The 12,537-nt window shown below is 48.4% G+C and overlaps 2 protein-coding genes across 4 annotated transcripts; one reads left to right on the top strand and one right to left on the bottom strand.

Moving 5' to 3' along the window:
- Window positions 1-112: 112 nt before the first annotated feature.
- On the bottom strand, window positions 113-6,149 carry alg8 (ALG8 alpha-1,3-glucosyltransferase). Of its 2 annotated transcripts, none has more exons than XM_086308004.1 (13): window positions 6,026-6,149; window positions 5,079-5,157; window positions 4,784-4,977; window positions 4,592-4,701; window positions 2,434-2,501; window positions 2,093-2,219; window positions 1,904-2,007; window positions 1,683-1,803; window positions 1,437-1,576; window positions 1,197-1,336; window positions 1,013-1,110; window positions 799-871; window positions 113-695 (listed from the first exon to the last, which is right to left on the bottom strand). In XM_086308004.1, the coding sequence occupies exons 1-13, from the start codon at window positions 6,103-6,105 to the stop codon at window positions 467-469; spliced, it is 1,563 nt and encodes a 520-aa protein (XP_086164130.1). In that variant the 5' UTR covers window positions 6,106-6,149; the 3' UTR covers window positions 113-466. The 2 variants fall into 2 exon arrangements, with proteins under 2 accessions (XP_086164130.1, XP_086164132.1); XM_086308006.1 differs by lacking the exon at window positions 6,026-6,149 and adding an exon at window positions 5,437-5,964.
- Window positions 5,874-12,291, top strand: ccdc90b (coiled-coil domain containing 90B). 2 transcript variants are annotated; one of them, XM_086308007.1, is made up of 9 exons: window positions 6,455-7,163; window positions 7,427-7,546; window positions 7,622-7,725; window positions 7,793-7,894; window positions 8,338-8,379; window positions 8,485-8,556; window positions 8,732-8,785; window positions 8,899-9,013; window positions 11,165-12,291. In XM_086308007.1, the coding sequence occupies exons 1-9, from the start codon at window positions 7,112-7,114 to the stop codon at window positions 11,218-11,220; spliced, it is 717 nt and encodes a 238-aa protein (XP_086164133.1). In that variant the 5' UTR covers window positions 6,455-7,111; the 3' UTR covers window positions 11,221-12,291. The 2 variants fall into 2 exon arrangements, with proteins under 2 accessions (XP_086164134.1, XP_086164133.1); XM_086308008.1 differs by lacking the exon at window positions 11,165-12,291 and having other exon boundaries at window positions 5,874-7,163; window positions 8,485-8,656; window positions 8,899-8,976.
- Window positions 12,292-12,537: the final 246 nt, after the last annotated feature.

Raw genomic sequence — 12,537 nt, 5'->3', positions numbered from 1 at the left:
TTGGACAAATGAATACACAAACGAGGAGTTCTTATACAGCAGGATGCCAAACTCAGACCTGCTGAGGGAACAACATCTGAATCTTTGGCCCTTTATCAAAGTCAGAGTGCAACACACACACACACACACAGATTTGTTCATCTTTTTATTAAACAATCAGACAAAGCTGCTAAAAACATTGTGGGTGCAGCTTTTGGTCCACTCGAGTTCTTTGCACCAACACGACTCTCTCACTGCCGCTCGCCCTTTCTGCAGTTTTGGGTGGAGTAACAGTTGGGTTCTTCCTCGCAGCTCCAGCCTCTGTCAGAGCTTCAGCTCCTCTCACTGCTGCTCAGAGGACGTCTCAGAGCGCCTCCTGCTGCATCCTCAGCTCACTTTCAGCCACTTCCTGCCACCCGTCCCCGTGAGCAGTCATGTCGGTGCCTTGCTCGGAGGCAGAGGTATTGGGGATCGAACCCGCGACGTGTCACAGCAGTTTAGGCTTGTCCTCCCGTTGCAGCAGCAGGCTGGCATACAGGCGCAGGAAGGCGTAACAAACTCCCATGGCGCAGTACACTGAAGTCACCAGCAGGGGGAGGAAGGGCAGCCTCTGCTGCCACGGCGACAGCGGGAAGACAACCTCACAGGCGGTCGCCACGGCAACCAACCCCAGCAGGTAGATAACCTCCAGAGGATGGAGCAGAAACCCCTGAGCACTGAGGGCAGAGTAATCCGATTACTTCTAAAATACTAAAAGTAAAGTACTTTAAGGTATCCAAGTAGTAACTACACTGATACTGTAGTAGTGTTTGTGTTTACCTGTGGAGCTTTCTGAGAGCAGTGAAGGAGAAGATGCTGAACATCAGCATGAGCGCCACCTTAAAGGGCAGCTCTGAAAAACACACCATCATCATCATCATCATCTAAACGCAGTAATGTTGAGTCTGTTGCACGCTGGAGCCCCTGGCGAGCGGCGCTCTCGCGCGTTTCTGCTAGCCGAACAAACGTAATGATTAAACTACTTCCTGTTTACCTGCGGGCGTGAAGAGCAGCGGGAACAGGGAGTAGTGACCTGTGGTGGTCAGGATCAGGAAGATCCCAGCATCCTCTCTGTTCTCCACCGCCAGGATGCTGCGGGAAGAGAAACAAGGCGAAATCGTTCAAACCGCACCGTCAGCTGATGACATCATCATGTGACAGGACGGGTCGGCGCTCACCTGAGGGGAAGGATGGCGATGAGGATGGCCTTCTCGTGGACATGCCAGCCAAACATGAAGGAGCCCAGAGCGCAGAGCAGCAGGCAGCGTAGGAAGCCCCGAGCACCGCGAGGGCGGAGCCAGATGGATGCCGCCGCCGGCTTCAGAGAAGAGGAGGAGATCGGGCGTTAAAGCGTGACCACACCCACACGTGAACACAATCGGGTTCAGCTCAGGGTCTCAGCGTCCAGCTCGACTCACCAGGATGGACAGCAGCGTGCAGACGAGCGTGACAGCGGGCGTCACGGAGGGAAGGACCGAGTGCTCAAACTCCTGAACCAACCCGCCTGTCATGGACGCCAGGGGAAGCTCCGCCTCCTCGAGCAGCTTCAGGCGAACACCTGGAGGAAAAAAAAAAAAAAACAGAGCGCTCAGACCTCCATCCGCCTCCTCCACATCATGACGCGTGGTTTTAATGTCCTGTAAACAGAGGGGGCGGAGCCTCACCGAGCACCGCCAGGGTTTTGTCCAGCACGTTGTACAGCGCCCAGATGTTCGGCGCCCAGTAGGCGTGACAGAGACCACGCTTAAAGGGGAAGAGCCTGGAGAGCACCTGAGGGAGCTGCCCCTGAAAGGCAAACGAGCATCGTCAGGTCACGGCGCCGTCGAGCGACCTTCAGTAAAAAACAAAACAAACAAAAAAAACAAACACTGCGGTGACCTCTCACCATGGCGATGAAAGGGCCAAAGGACAGAGCGCAGACAGAGGTCACGATGGCGCCCAGAGCCAGCAGGCGCAGCAGGCTGAAACTCGACCACCTGATGGAGCCGTCTGCAAAATAAACACGTGGTCAGTAGTCCGGCACAGACGCAGTACCCACTCACACCAGCAGGAGGAGCCATGGGCTGGACCTCACCTTTGTTGTCCTGAGTGAAGCAGTAACTCCTCAGCAGGTAGACGCCGTACGCTGGGGCCACGTACAGGTAGATGTGCTTCAGGTTGAGCAGGAAGGCGAACAGCAGCGCCCCCTGCAGGTGCTGAGACTGAATCACACAGGCGATGCGTCACAATCACTTTTTTCTACTCTTGGAACTGTATGATGTCACAGAGAGAGGACAGATTCTCCACCCACTTGGGGGAGGAGCTAAAACTGCTCATTTCAGACAGAGAATGAGGCTTATTCTGAGCTGTGAATCACGCTAAGCTGCTTGGGAGAGTCTCAGGATGAAGGCAGCTGAGTGTGAGCACAGCTTGTACCTGCAGGTGTTTGGCCACCGACAGCAGCAGGAACCCGAACAGGAAGCCGTTATACTGGAAGTGAATATCTGAGGTGGGAGTGAAGGAAAAACCAGCACTCGACCAAAACATTAGGAACACAACATCCACGACACAAGCATAGAGACGATGGAGCTTTTTATCACAGGCTGAAACTGCTCAGGCTGACGGATTGCTCCATGTAAATGTCGTCACTTTGTCACCTTAAATAGATTTGGTGTAACTAGAAAGCGAAAATTTCTGAAGAAATTTTAAGTGTGCCTATGCCGCCGCTAATCAATATAGTTTGCCATTCAAATGGCTACAGAGAGCAAAACTCAGCAGAGCAGCCATTCTCCACCATGAACTATGGTAAAACCAAACACCGCTCGCGCCTCACAGATAACAGCTTACAGTTTTGTGTAAAGATGAGGTGACTTCGTACAGCCCCAATTTGTAGACGCTGTGTGCAGAGGTTCATAAGCAGACCCGACAATGTTTGCATGAACACACTTTGAAGCATTACGTTATGGACCACTTTTCACACATAGTTGCTGTACCCACACAGCCGGCTGTAGCTTTTCATCTCACAGCCCGACACATACACAAAAAAAAAAAAAAAAAAACACAAGCAGAGAGAGCACAGACTTTACACCTGAGAGGCGTGGTCTGCAGATGCCGCTGAGGTGGGTCCACCTCCCCTGCAGCGGCACTGCAGACCACGCCCTGCCACACACATCAAACACGTAAAATAAATATTTATGCACTTTTCATTCACTTTTTGTTTTTTGTTATTTTTACACAGTGTTCTGAATGATTAACAATGGTCTACAGCCAATCTTGTGTATTATTATACAAACTTTGGTTGTAAGATTCAGTTATCTATTTAATAAAAGCTAAATATTTTATATGAGTGTAAGAAAGAAAAGTATATCTTTGTCTCATACTCTCATCAGACAATACCTGAACCTCTCAATAAACAAAATATATGCTCGGCTTAAATGACAAACCGCTATTTTACACAGTGGAACACTTATTTTTAAACAAAACCAATGCAGTTCGCCACTGACAGTGCTTACCTTTGCACATCACAGTAAACACTGAACCAAGATGGCGCCCACGCGAACGAGAAATCTGAACTACGGTGTCCTTGCAGAGGACAAATGGTCAAAATTGCTAAAATTTACAACATATATGCAGCTCAACAGCGACACCTTGTGACTTATTCCAGTCACTACCTTACATATACATAACGTCTTACCTGACATTCAGTTCACCGGACACTCATACTGAATCACCAGCCCATATAAATGAAAAATAAGTCCAGCAGCCAACCAAGAGTCATCACGAAAGACTAGGGGTGACACGACAGCGTGAGCGGGCCTGGGTGTCAGCCAGCCCAGCCTGGGTGTCAGCCAGCCCGACCTGGGTGGCAGCCAAGCCGCGCTAGCCAGCTAGCCGGCTAGCTGCCATGCGGCGGTGAAACGTGAGCGTGAGCGGGCCTGGGTATCAGTCAGCCCGGCCTAGGTGTCAGCCAAGCCGCCCTAGCCAGCTAGCTGCCATGCGGCGCTAGCAGTAACATCGTGAGAGATATGGGACTTCTTGATAAAATATGGGACTTCTTGATAAAACGAGCAGATATTTGAAGTTTACACCCCTACATTCTCGCCTGAAAATAGGGGAGGCTGTCATAAAGTTCAAAATCAGTAACTTAGCGCGCACAGCTGTATAGAAACTCCGTCGTGCTAGCTAGCACGCAGTACAGTTATTGTAACTGTCAGCACAACGAAAATAAACTACACCTAAACTCGGTTTATATCTGACCCAAATAGAGTGCAGTTAATAACGTCTTACCTGAAATTCAGTTCGCCTTTTGGCATAGGCACACTTAATAATAATAAGAATAATAAATCCGAGCAATAGTAATAAGTGTGCCTTTTGGCATAGGCACACTTAATTAGTGGGATTACAGCCTTGCTTCACTGTAAAGAGTTCATGACAAACACCTAATTGTTCTTTAAATGTCAGATTAGTGGATGTTGAGCAGGACGCGTTCAGCTCCGTTTCCCTCTGACCGCATTAAAAACTTTTCCAGGGTGGCGTTCACGCCGCCGCCGCGCGGAGGCCGGCAGTTTAATGCACAGGCAGAGCTGCAGGATACGATCGACGAGGAGGAGGCCGAAGTTCCACAGCAGCAGCACGGCCAGGACGAAGGACGGCTGGCTCAAAATGTCCCGAGATCCCTTTGGCTCCCGAACGCACCTGCAGCACCTGGAGGAGGAGGACAGAGCCAATCAGGACGCAGGAAACAGCTGTGTCAGAAGCTCCAGCTGTTTCCCGGGGACACACTCACTCTCTGGCGGCGTAGATGAAAACCACGTCGGTGACGATCACCGACAGCCTCTGGAACAGCACCGTGGCCGGGCTGGCGTAGTTCAGGTTCTCCACCTGCAGCATGTTTGCGTCAAAGCTGCGCGCCACCTGAGACAGCCCGAACTCGAACCAGGCGAACAGCGGCGGGTAGTCCAGGGTCCACTCGGACGTGTTCTGCAGGAGAGAAAGCGCCTCGTGAAACATCAGCGAGCTTTCCCACCGCCTCCCACAGGTGCTTTTATTTTACAGGTGAGTGTGGGCTCCTCCTCCCTCACCTCATAGTACCACCTGGACACGGGCAGGCTGTGCGTGATGGCCAACCAGTTCCTGTGCACCTCAAAGTCCGTCGACCGGCTGAAGACACACACACACACACACACACCAGTTTAACAGACCAAGCTGGACAGATAGAGGCTTCAGCTTTAAACACGTTTGACCTCCACCTGAGGAGCACCACCTGCACCAACAGTGACCATACACATGTTCATCTCAAGGACAGCAGGTGTGCGCTCTGTCAGTAACACCTCAACTGTCAGAGGATCAATCTGAGCTAATGTACTCAAACACTCTCATTTCTTAACTTCACATGGACACAAAGGTCACATGTCTCAGGGTTAAAGGTCACCGGCTCACCTCTCAGTACACTGTGGACCCCTTTATTAGGTGTTTTACAGAGCACAGAGGTGTTAGCTGGGCTGGATTCATGCCGAATGTGTCAGTGTTTTAAACTGACTCCGCTTATTTAAAAAGATCCGATTCATCCGCTGTGCTCACAGAAAGACACGCGCGATGGTTTTAATCGGGAGATTTCCCGCAGGGATCCGGTCCTCACAGACGCGGCACTGCGCTTCATGAGACGTTCGCGGGCTCTGAGCCTCCTGACACTCATTAAAGCTCAGTAGACCCGGCAGAGTGACTTATGACGCCCGTTGCATCCCGGGTGTACCTGTACGGTCAATCACCTGTGTGAAACGTCATCAAGCAGCGCCAAAACGAAGCTCTAAAGAAAAACGGCGTATCCCTGAAGCCCAGCCTGCAGCTGATGACGGCTCGGGTTCAAGTTCAAACAAACTCGGATTTCACACGAAGTCACACTAAACGATCTCATCCGCGCACAGCTTCCCGCACGCACCCGCGCAGACCCCTCACTGTTATCGCGTACAGGAAATGACGTTAACGTGGCTAATAACCGCGGTGACACTGAGGAAGACTTGGGACTCACTACGCGCTGATGAAGAAGCACTTCAGCAGAGAAACTCCCACAGCTAACGCCGAGAACCAGCTGCAGCTGTCCGCCGCCATGACAGTCGGCCTGCTGACGTCTGCTTCAAACTTTATTGACAAAGCCGAGGAGGACAGTTCCTCAGTGAACTTTAATTATTTGTTGTTGTTGTTTTTTTTTTTAACAGAGTTTGAACAGAGTCCTCAGTCCTGTTTCGGTTTTGTTTAGATATTTATGTAAAAAAAAAAAAAGTTCGCTTTTATAATGATGCTTTAAATGTCGACAGGTAAAGTCGGAATTCTGAGCTTCGTCTGTGCTAGACTTAAACGTCACACACTGAAGTTTCCTCCCGCGTTTAAAACCTTTCAGTTCATTAAAAGAAAAACTTAAGTTTCAGAGAAGAAAATGAAAACTATTTAAACTTCTCTTTATTTCTGTTTTTAAATAGTTTTGTAATTTCTGATTTTACTTCTCTTTTCTTAAATGTTCTTAGACTTTTTGTCCCTTAGTTCCTCTTTCTGCACCACATCTGATCATCCACCTCCATCTCCTCTATCCCAGCATCCTCCTCTGTCACACCAACCCTCTGCATGTCCTCCTTCACTACATCCATGAACCTCCCCTGAGCTCCTCCTCTCCTCCTCCTGCCTCCACCCTGTCTCCTCTGTAGATGTCCAAACCACGTCAGCCTCTGTCTTTGAGCAGTCCCTCTGATGGACTCGTCCTGCTCATGGCAAATTAATATCTGAACACTTCCAGCAAATACACTGATCTGTCATATTTCATCATCTTTAACTGTTTTTGCATAAAGTTTGTTGCATGTAAACATCTGAGTGCTTCAGTTCAAACTGAAGAAGCACCGACGGCGCTGACACCCTCACCAGTCTGCACCAGCCGGGGGCGCTGTCTCCTCAACTGTCACGGTGTTTTCTGTGACCCACAGTCCCTGAATGCAGCATGGGTAGGGCCTGCTCCTTCCTCGGTGTGACAGTTTCCGGTTTGTGAGCGCTGTGTGTATTTGTGCGTAAACACTCAAAGTTTGTAAGTAAACGTCACAAAAACTCTGAAATCACAGCAGCTTCCGGGATGAACGTGCTCATGAGGAGGTGTTTCCGGCAGCGGGTGGTCACGTGGAGAGGTGAGGCTGAAGCAGAGGACCCCAAAAATCTGACAGACTCACCAAATCACCGCAGACACGCTGGTTTCCGGTCACTGTGACGTTTCTGTGTTTACTAGTTCATACTTCGGTCATAAATCTGGACCCAGTCAGTAATGAAGGACAGCCAATCAGAGTCCAGCTCCAGAAGCGTTTACACTGTGATCTAGCTCACCTGGTTAAATTGTATCAAAGTTTAATGTCTGCATTGTTAGGGGCGTGGCCTGTGTGTGTGTGTTTTAAAGGTCTCCATGTGGGGGCCCCGCTGACGACCTTCGATGTGAGGAAGGTTGAGCTGACGCCGCTGGAGCAGCGCAAACTGACGTTCGATTCCCACGCCATGGTCACAGAGCTGCAGAGCAGCGGTGAGGTCACTGTCAGGCGTGTCGGCGTGTAGTACCGGCTGTAGCACGGAGTGCTCATCGAATATTTTTGTGCAGGTTTCGAGAAGAACCAGGCGGAGTTGATCGTCTCAGCTCTGGTCACTCTCGCCACGGCCAACATGGATGTCGTTTACAAAGACATGGTGACCAAATCCCATCAGGTGGGAACCAGAGACGAGCTCCACCCTCGAGCTGTTTCCACAGAGTTACAGACTTTTCTTTCTTTAGGAGATCGCCCTGCAGCAGATCATGGCTCACCTGGACTCCGTCAGGAAGGACATGGTGATCCTGGAGAAGAGCGAGTTCGCTAACCTGCGATCGGAGAACACGGTACGTCGGCTTTACTTCTCAGTTTCTCCAATCGTCCATTATTCCTGCCTAACATCTGGACACCTCCTCGAGTCTGTCACAGTTAGGGTGTTACTCGGATTTGTTAAATATGTGGAAGTTTTTGTAGGAAGTTCATCAGCTGATGGTGGAGCTCACATTTCGACCTGTCAGTGCACCTTAATGGACGTAATGAAGCTTCTGGTTCCTGGGACCATAACTCCGGGTTAGGACTAAAGAAGAAGAAGAGTTGGTGCAGGCGTCCCACAGGGCTCTGTTCTCGGTCCTCTTCTGCGTCACAATCAGCCACAATGTGTCTGATGATGTTACACGTGCTGGACTCTCGTCCTAGTCTTTAGATTAACAAAGAGACAAAAGCATCTGCAGGTTGTTCTGGATCGTCTCTGCAGCGTCCCGACTTTCTAAAAATCTTTTTGTTCCTGCAGAAAATGAAGCGAGAGCTGGAGCAGCTCCAGAACCGGCTGAAGGTGAGAGTGATGATCCCATGTGGGCTTGACCAGGCTGAAACATCCAGACCCTGGGTGAGGTCCCTGCTGTAACACGACGTGTCTGCTGATGTGTTTTATCTCCAGGAGGAGAGCAAGAAAATGATGGCAGAAACCAAACTGGACATCAACCTGGAGAGGAGCAGGGTCTCCGACATGGTGAGGCTCGCGAGGAATTTACCACAGGAACAGCGGAGCTTTAGCAAAACGCATCGGGCGGTTCGTCCGGCCGCTCGCCACTCGCCTCGGCTGCTTAAAGGTTCCGTTTGGGTAAATTTAAAGGAAGGTGGGCACGTGACGCGTCTCTGAAGCTGCTTTCATGTTTTTGTCTCAGTTCACTGAGCAGGAGAAGAAGCTGATGGAGGCCACGTCAGACTTTCATCACAAGGTGAAAACAACAGCTGCAGTACTGATGCTGTAAAGTACCCGTTGGTTTGTAGCTCTGCAGGGCCATTGGTTGTTTTAACTGATGACATCACATCACGTGTGTCTCGTGCTCAGAGATCCGAGCTGGAAAACGACAACATGGAGATCAACAGGAAGCTGGACCTGCAGGTGGCCTCGCTGAAGACGCTGCTGGAGTCCCTGAAACTGCAGACGATCCGCTACCTGGCAGGTGAGACGGCAGCCGTGCTTCTGTGCGTCTGCGATGGCGTGAAGACGAACACTTTAGTCTGACGCTGCCTGTCAGCACAACATTTTACATCTGTCCTCAGAGAAACACCAGTTTTCTTATCTGTGTGGACAGCAGGGGGCGCTGTAGTACACAGAGTGCAGCTGTATGTACATGTGTAAGTGTGTTGCTACCCTGTGAACTTTTACACATTGTGTCACTTTACAACCACAAACTTTAATTTCTGTGACAAAGCAGCACATAACTGAAGTGGTGTGAAAACGATGCACGCTTCACGCAGTGTGCGTTTGTATCCAGCCCGTGTCGTACTTTGAGCCACGTTTCCTTTGCGGTTCGTCTCCACCAGCTCTGCGCAGCTGCAGGCTACATTTCTGCCTGTTCTTTGTTTTAAAGCAGCTCGACTTCAGCCAGACCGGACGCAGAGCGTCTGTGAACAGCGGTTTCTAAGTGTCGCCACAGACGCTCGGTCGGCTTCAGGTCTGGACTTTGACCGTCCTAACACGAGTACTCTGATCCAGGTCCCTCTGGAGCTCTTGCTGTATGTTGAGGCTTCCCAGTCTCAAGTCCTCGAGCTTTGGTCTCGTCTGAGCAGAGCACCATCTCCCAAGTTTGCTGTGTCCCTGCACGACTCCTGGCAAACTGCAGACGAGACTTTTTATGTCTTTCTGTCAACAAGGGCTTCTTCTTGCCACTCTTCCATATCTCCACATAGATCTGTGCTGTCCATGACTTCCAGTTGTCCTGTGGACAGACTCTCTCTCTGAGCTGTGGGTTTCTGCAGCTCCTCCAGAGTGACCGTGGGCCTCGTGGAAGCTTCTCTGACCAGTGCTCGCCGTGCTCGCTCTGTGTCTTGGTAGGTTTGCAGTTGTAGGAAACTTTTTCCATTTTTGGATGATGGATTGAACAGAGAGATGTTCAAAGCTCAGGATATTTTATATAAGCTAACTCGTCTTCATCCCTGAGCTGTGTGGTGCCTTCACTGATGCTCTCTAACAAACCTGTGAGGCCTTCACAGAGCAGGTGTGTTTATAATGAGACTAAATCACACACAGGTGGACTCTGTGCTCTAAAGCAGCGGGCCCCAACCCCCGGGCCTCGGACCGGTACCGGTCCGTGAGTCGTTTGGTACCGGGCCGCGAGAGTTGAGGCTCAGGTGTGAAATGTTTGGTTTTCAGCGTTATTTTGTTATCGTTTACTCGGTTTTCCTGTGTTTTACTGGTTTTATTTCGTTGTATTTATCCGCGACACCTTAAAGGCCGGTCCGTGAAAATATTGTCGGGCATAAACCGGTCCGTGGCGCAAAAAAGGTTGGAGACCGCTGCTCTAATAAGCGACTTCTACGGGGGGCTGATTGCACTGAGTACAGGGGCTGGATACAAACACACTTCACATTTTTATTTGGACATCATGTATCGTCTTCGTACCACTTCACAGGTATCTGCTACTTTCTGACTAAATGTGTCAAAGTTCACGGCGTATAAATACTTTCTCAACACGCTGTGTACAGCCTGTGTGATTCAGTGTCTACATATAAAAACGTTACAGTGAAATCAGAGGACGTAGCATCCTGTGTTTAGCCGTATCTGATGATGCAGCGTGAGGTAACAAGTCACAGATCGTACGGTGATGTCAGCAGGCGACGCGTCCTGATGGGACTGAAGGCTGAACACGATCTAAAACCATCACAGTTTGGTCCATGAACGGATCCCTGTGGAGCTCCTGCACTGACGGCTCAGGAACCTGAAACCTGCCGCCTTAAGGTGGAATAAAAATGGTCCTAAAATCGCGCCCTGTGGCACGCCACGTTAGCACGCCACGTTAGCACGCCATGTTAGCACGTCATGTTAGCACTCATGAAGCTGGACTGTTACCCATCAGCCACCACAGGTGGATGAGCCGCAGCGCTCCGACCACACGTAGAACCTGATTTCTATCGTGCTAAAACCTGATGATGAACTTGCTTCTTTCAAACTTCAGACACCAAACTCATCTTTAGAAACGTCGGCTCTGAATTTATATCAAAGTTCCAGCAACACGAGAATCTAATTTTGCTGTTTTTAATTTGGAGGTTTGAATGAAGACCTGACTTTCACTGTTTCAGTAACGCTGATCGAACGCTCTGCTCCTCCTCAGCCACCCTCTTCTCCTGCCTCGCCATCGCTCTGGGACTCTACCGCCTCTGGAAGTGAACGAGTGACTCGTCTTCATCCACCACACAAAGTAGTTCCAGAAGAAGAAAACTCTGATATTTCATCTGAGCCCAACAGAGTGAAAATACTCAGAATCAGCAACATGTACTCAGAGTATCCAAAGTAGAAGTACTCAGTATATACGGCATACTTTCTTTATATTTCAGAAGGAGCAGCACAGAGTAAAAGTACTCTAAAAGTACCCGAGTTACCAGCTGATTGTACTGTTGCTGAGGTAGAACTTTAAATGAATGGACTCAAACACTAGTTTAAATGTTTTTTATAACCTGTCTTAAACACTTTTGTTAATAAAGTTTAAATTTTGAGTTCAGAAACATAAACTCTGACATTTCTGGAGCCGCAGAAACAAAACCGTCAGCGTGAGTTTGTGTTGTCCTGCTCTGAGGTCTGACAGTGAATAAAGCCTGGAAGAAAAATGTCTGTGTTATTAACAGAGATGAAAACACTGTGTGGCTCTGAAACGAGACAGTAAGTCACTACGCAAAGTTTAAACAGGTCAAAATGCTTTTTTTCACTTCATGTGACTTTTCCTCCTTTTAAGAAGCCCTGAACTCAACGCTTCTGTTTTTCTGTGGAAGAGAGACAGAGATTAATAACAGATTAATAACAGATTAATAACAGATATGATTCAATGCTGAGAGGTCTGTTAACACAGGCTGTGTCCCAATTCAGAGACTGCATGCTTGAAGTACGCACACTACGCGTACTACGTACGGTTCGTACTATAAGTACGAGAAGTGCGGAAGTGAGAGGCTTGTGAAATGGGACGCTTCGTCGCGCTGTTCAGGTTGCCTAGCAACCACAGCTTTGTGTGACAGAAATGAAGCAGAAAAATGTTTTGTTGGTCATTTTTGTCATGACATCACTGTGATTAGTTGAGTATCTGAGGCTGAGACCACGGGACTGTAAACATGATTGTTGGGCTTCATGTCTGTGCTGAACAGTCATTTCAGATCAGCTAGTAAACAACAATTAGTTAATGTTGTTCATGAGACTAAAGTCATCTCACTGTGGTGATGTAAATATAATATGGCCAATATTATAGTATTGTCAGATTATTATGAGATACATACATATATATATATATGTATGTATATATATATATATATGTATATATATATATATATATATATATATATATATATATATATATATATATATATATATATATATATATATATGTATATGTATATATATATATATATATATATATATATATATATATACATACATATATATATATATATATACATACATATATATATATATATATACATACATATATATATGTATGTA

The sequence above is a fragment of the Aulonocara sp. 'chitande type north' Nkhata Bay genome, linkage group LG10 (genome assembly GCF_057382095.1).
Source record: "Aulonocara sp. 'chitande type north' Nkhata Bay isolate Kocher_YH1m ecotype deep benthic linkage group LG10, A_spYH_male_GT1.1, whole genome shotgun sequence".
Lineage (NCBI taxonomy): Eukaryota > Metazoa > Chordata > Actinopteri > Cichliformes > Cichlidae > Aulonocara > Aulonocara sp. 'chitande type north' Nkhata Bay.
This window is presented reverse-complemented; position numbering and strand designations above follow the sequence as displayed.

Bases quoted from the DNA above. Each gene is read 5' to 3' on its own strand.
- ccdc90b (XM_086308007.1), top strand. From the start codon at position 7,112: ATGAACGTGCTCATGAGGAGGTGTTTCCGGCAGCGGGTGGTCACGTGG. The intron at 7,895-8,337 runs GTACGTCGGCTT...TTGTTCCTGCAG, and splicing joins ACCTGCGATCGGAGAACACG to AAAATGAAGCGAGAGCTGGA. The intron at 8,557-8,731 runs GTGAGGCTCGCG...TTTTTGTCTCAG, and splicing joins GGAGCAGGGTCTCCGACATG to TTCACTGAGCAGGAGAAGAA.
- alg8 (XM_086308004.1), bottom strand. From the start codon at position 6,105: ATGGCGGCGGACAGCTGCAGCTGGTTCTCGGCGTTAGCTGTGGGAGTT. The intron at 1,337-1,436 runs GTGAGTCGAGCT...TCTTCTCTGAAG, and splicing joins GCACGCTGCTGTCCATCCTG to CCGGCGGCGGCATCCATCTG. The intron at 696-798 runs GTAAACACAAAC...CTCTGCCCTCAG, and splicing joins GCTCTCAGAAAGCTCCACAG to TGCTCAGGGGTTTCTGCTCC.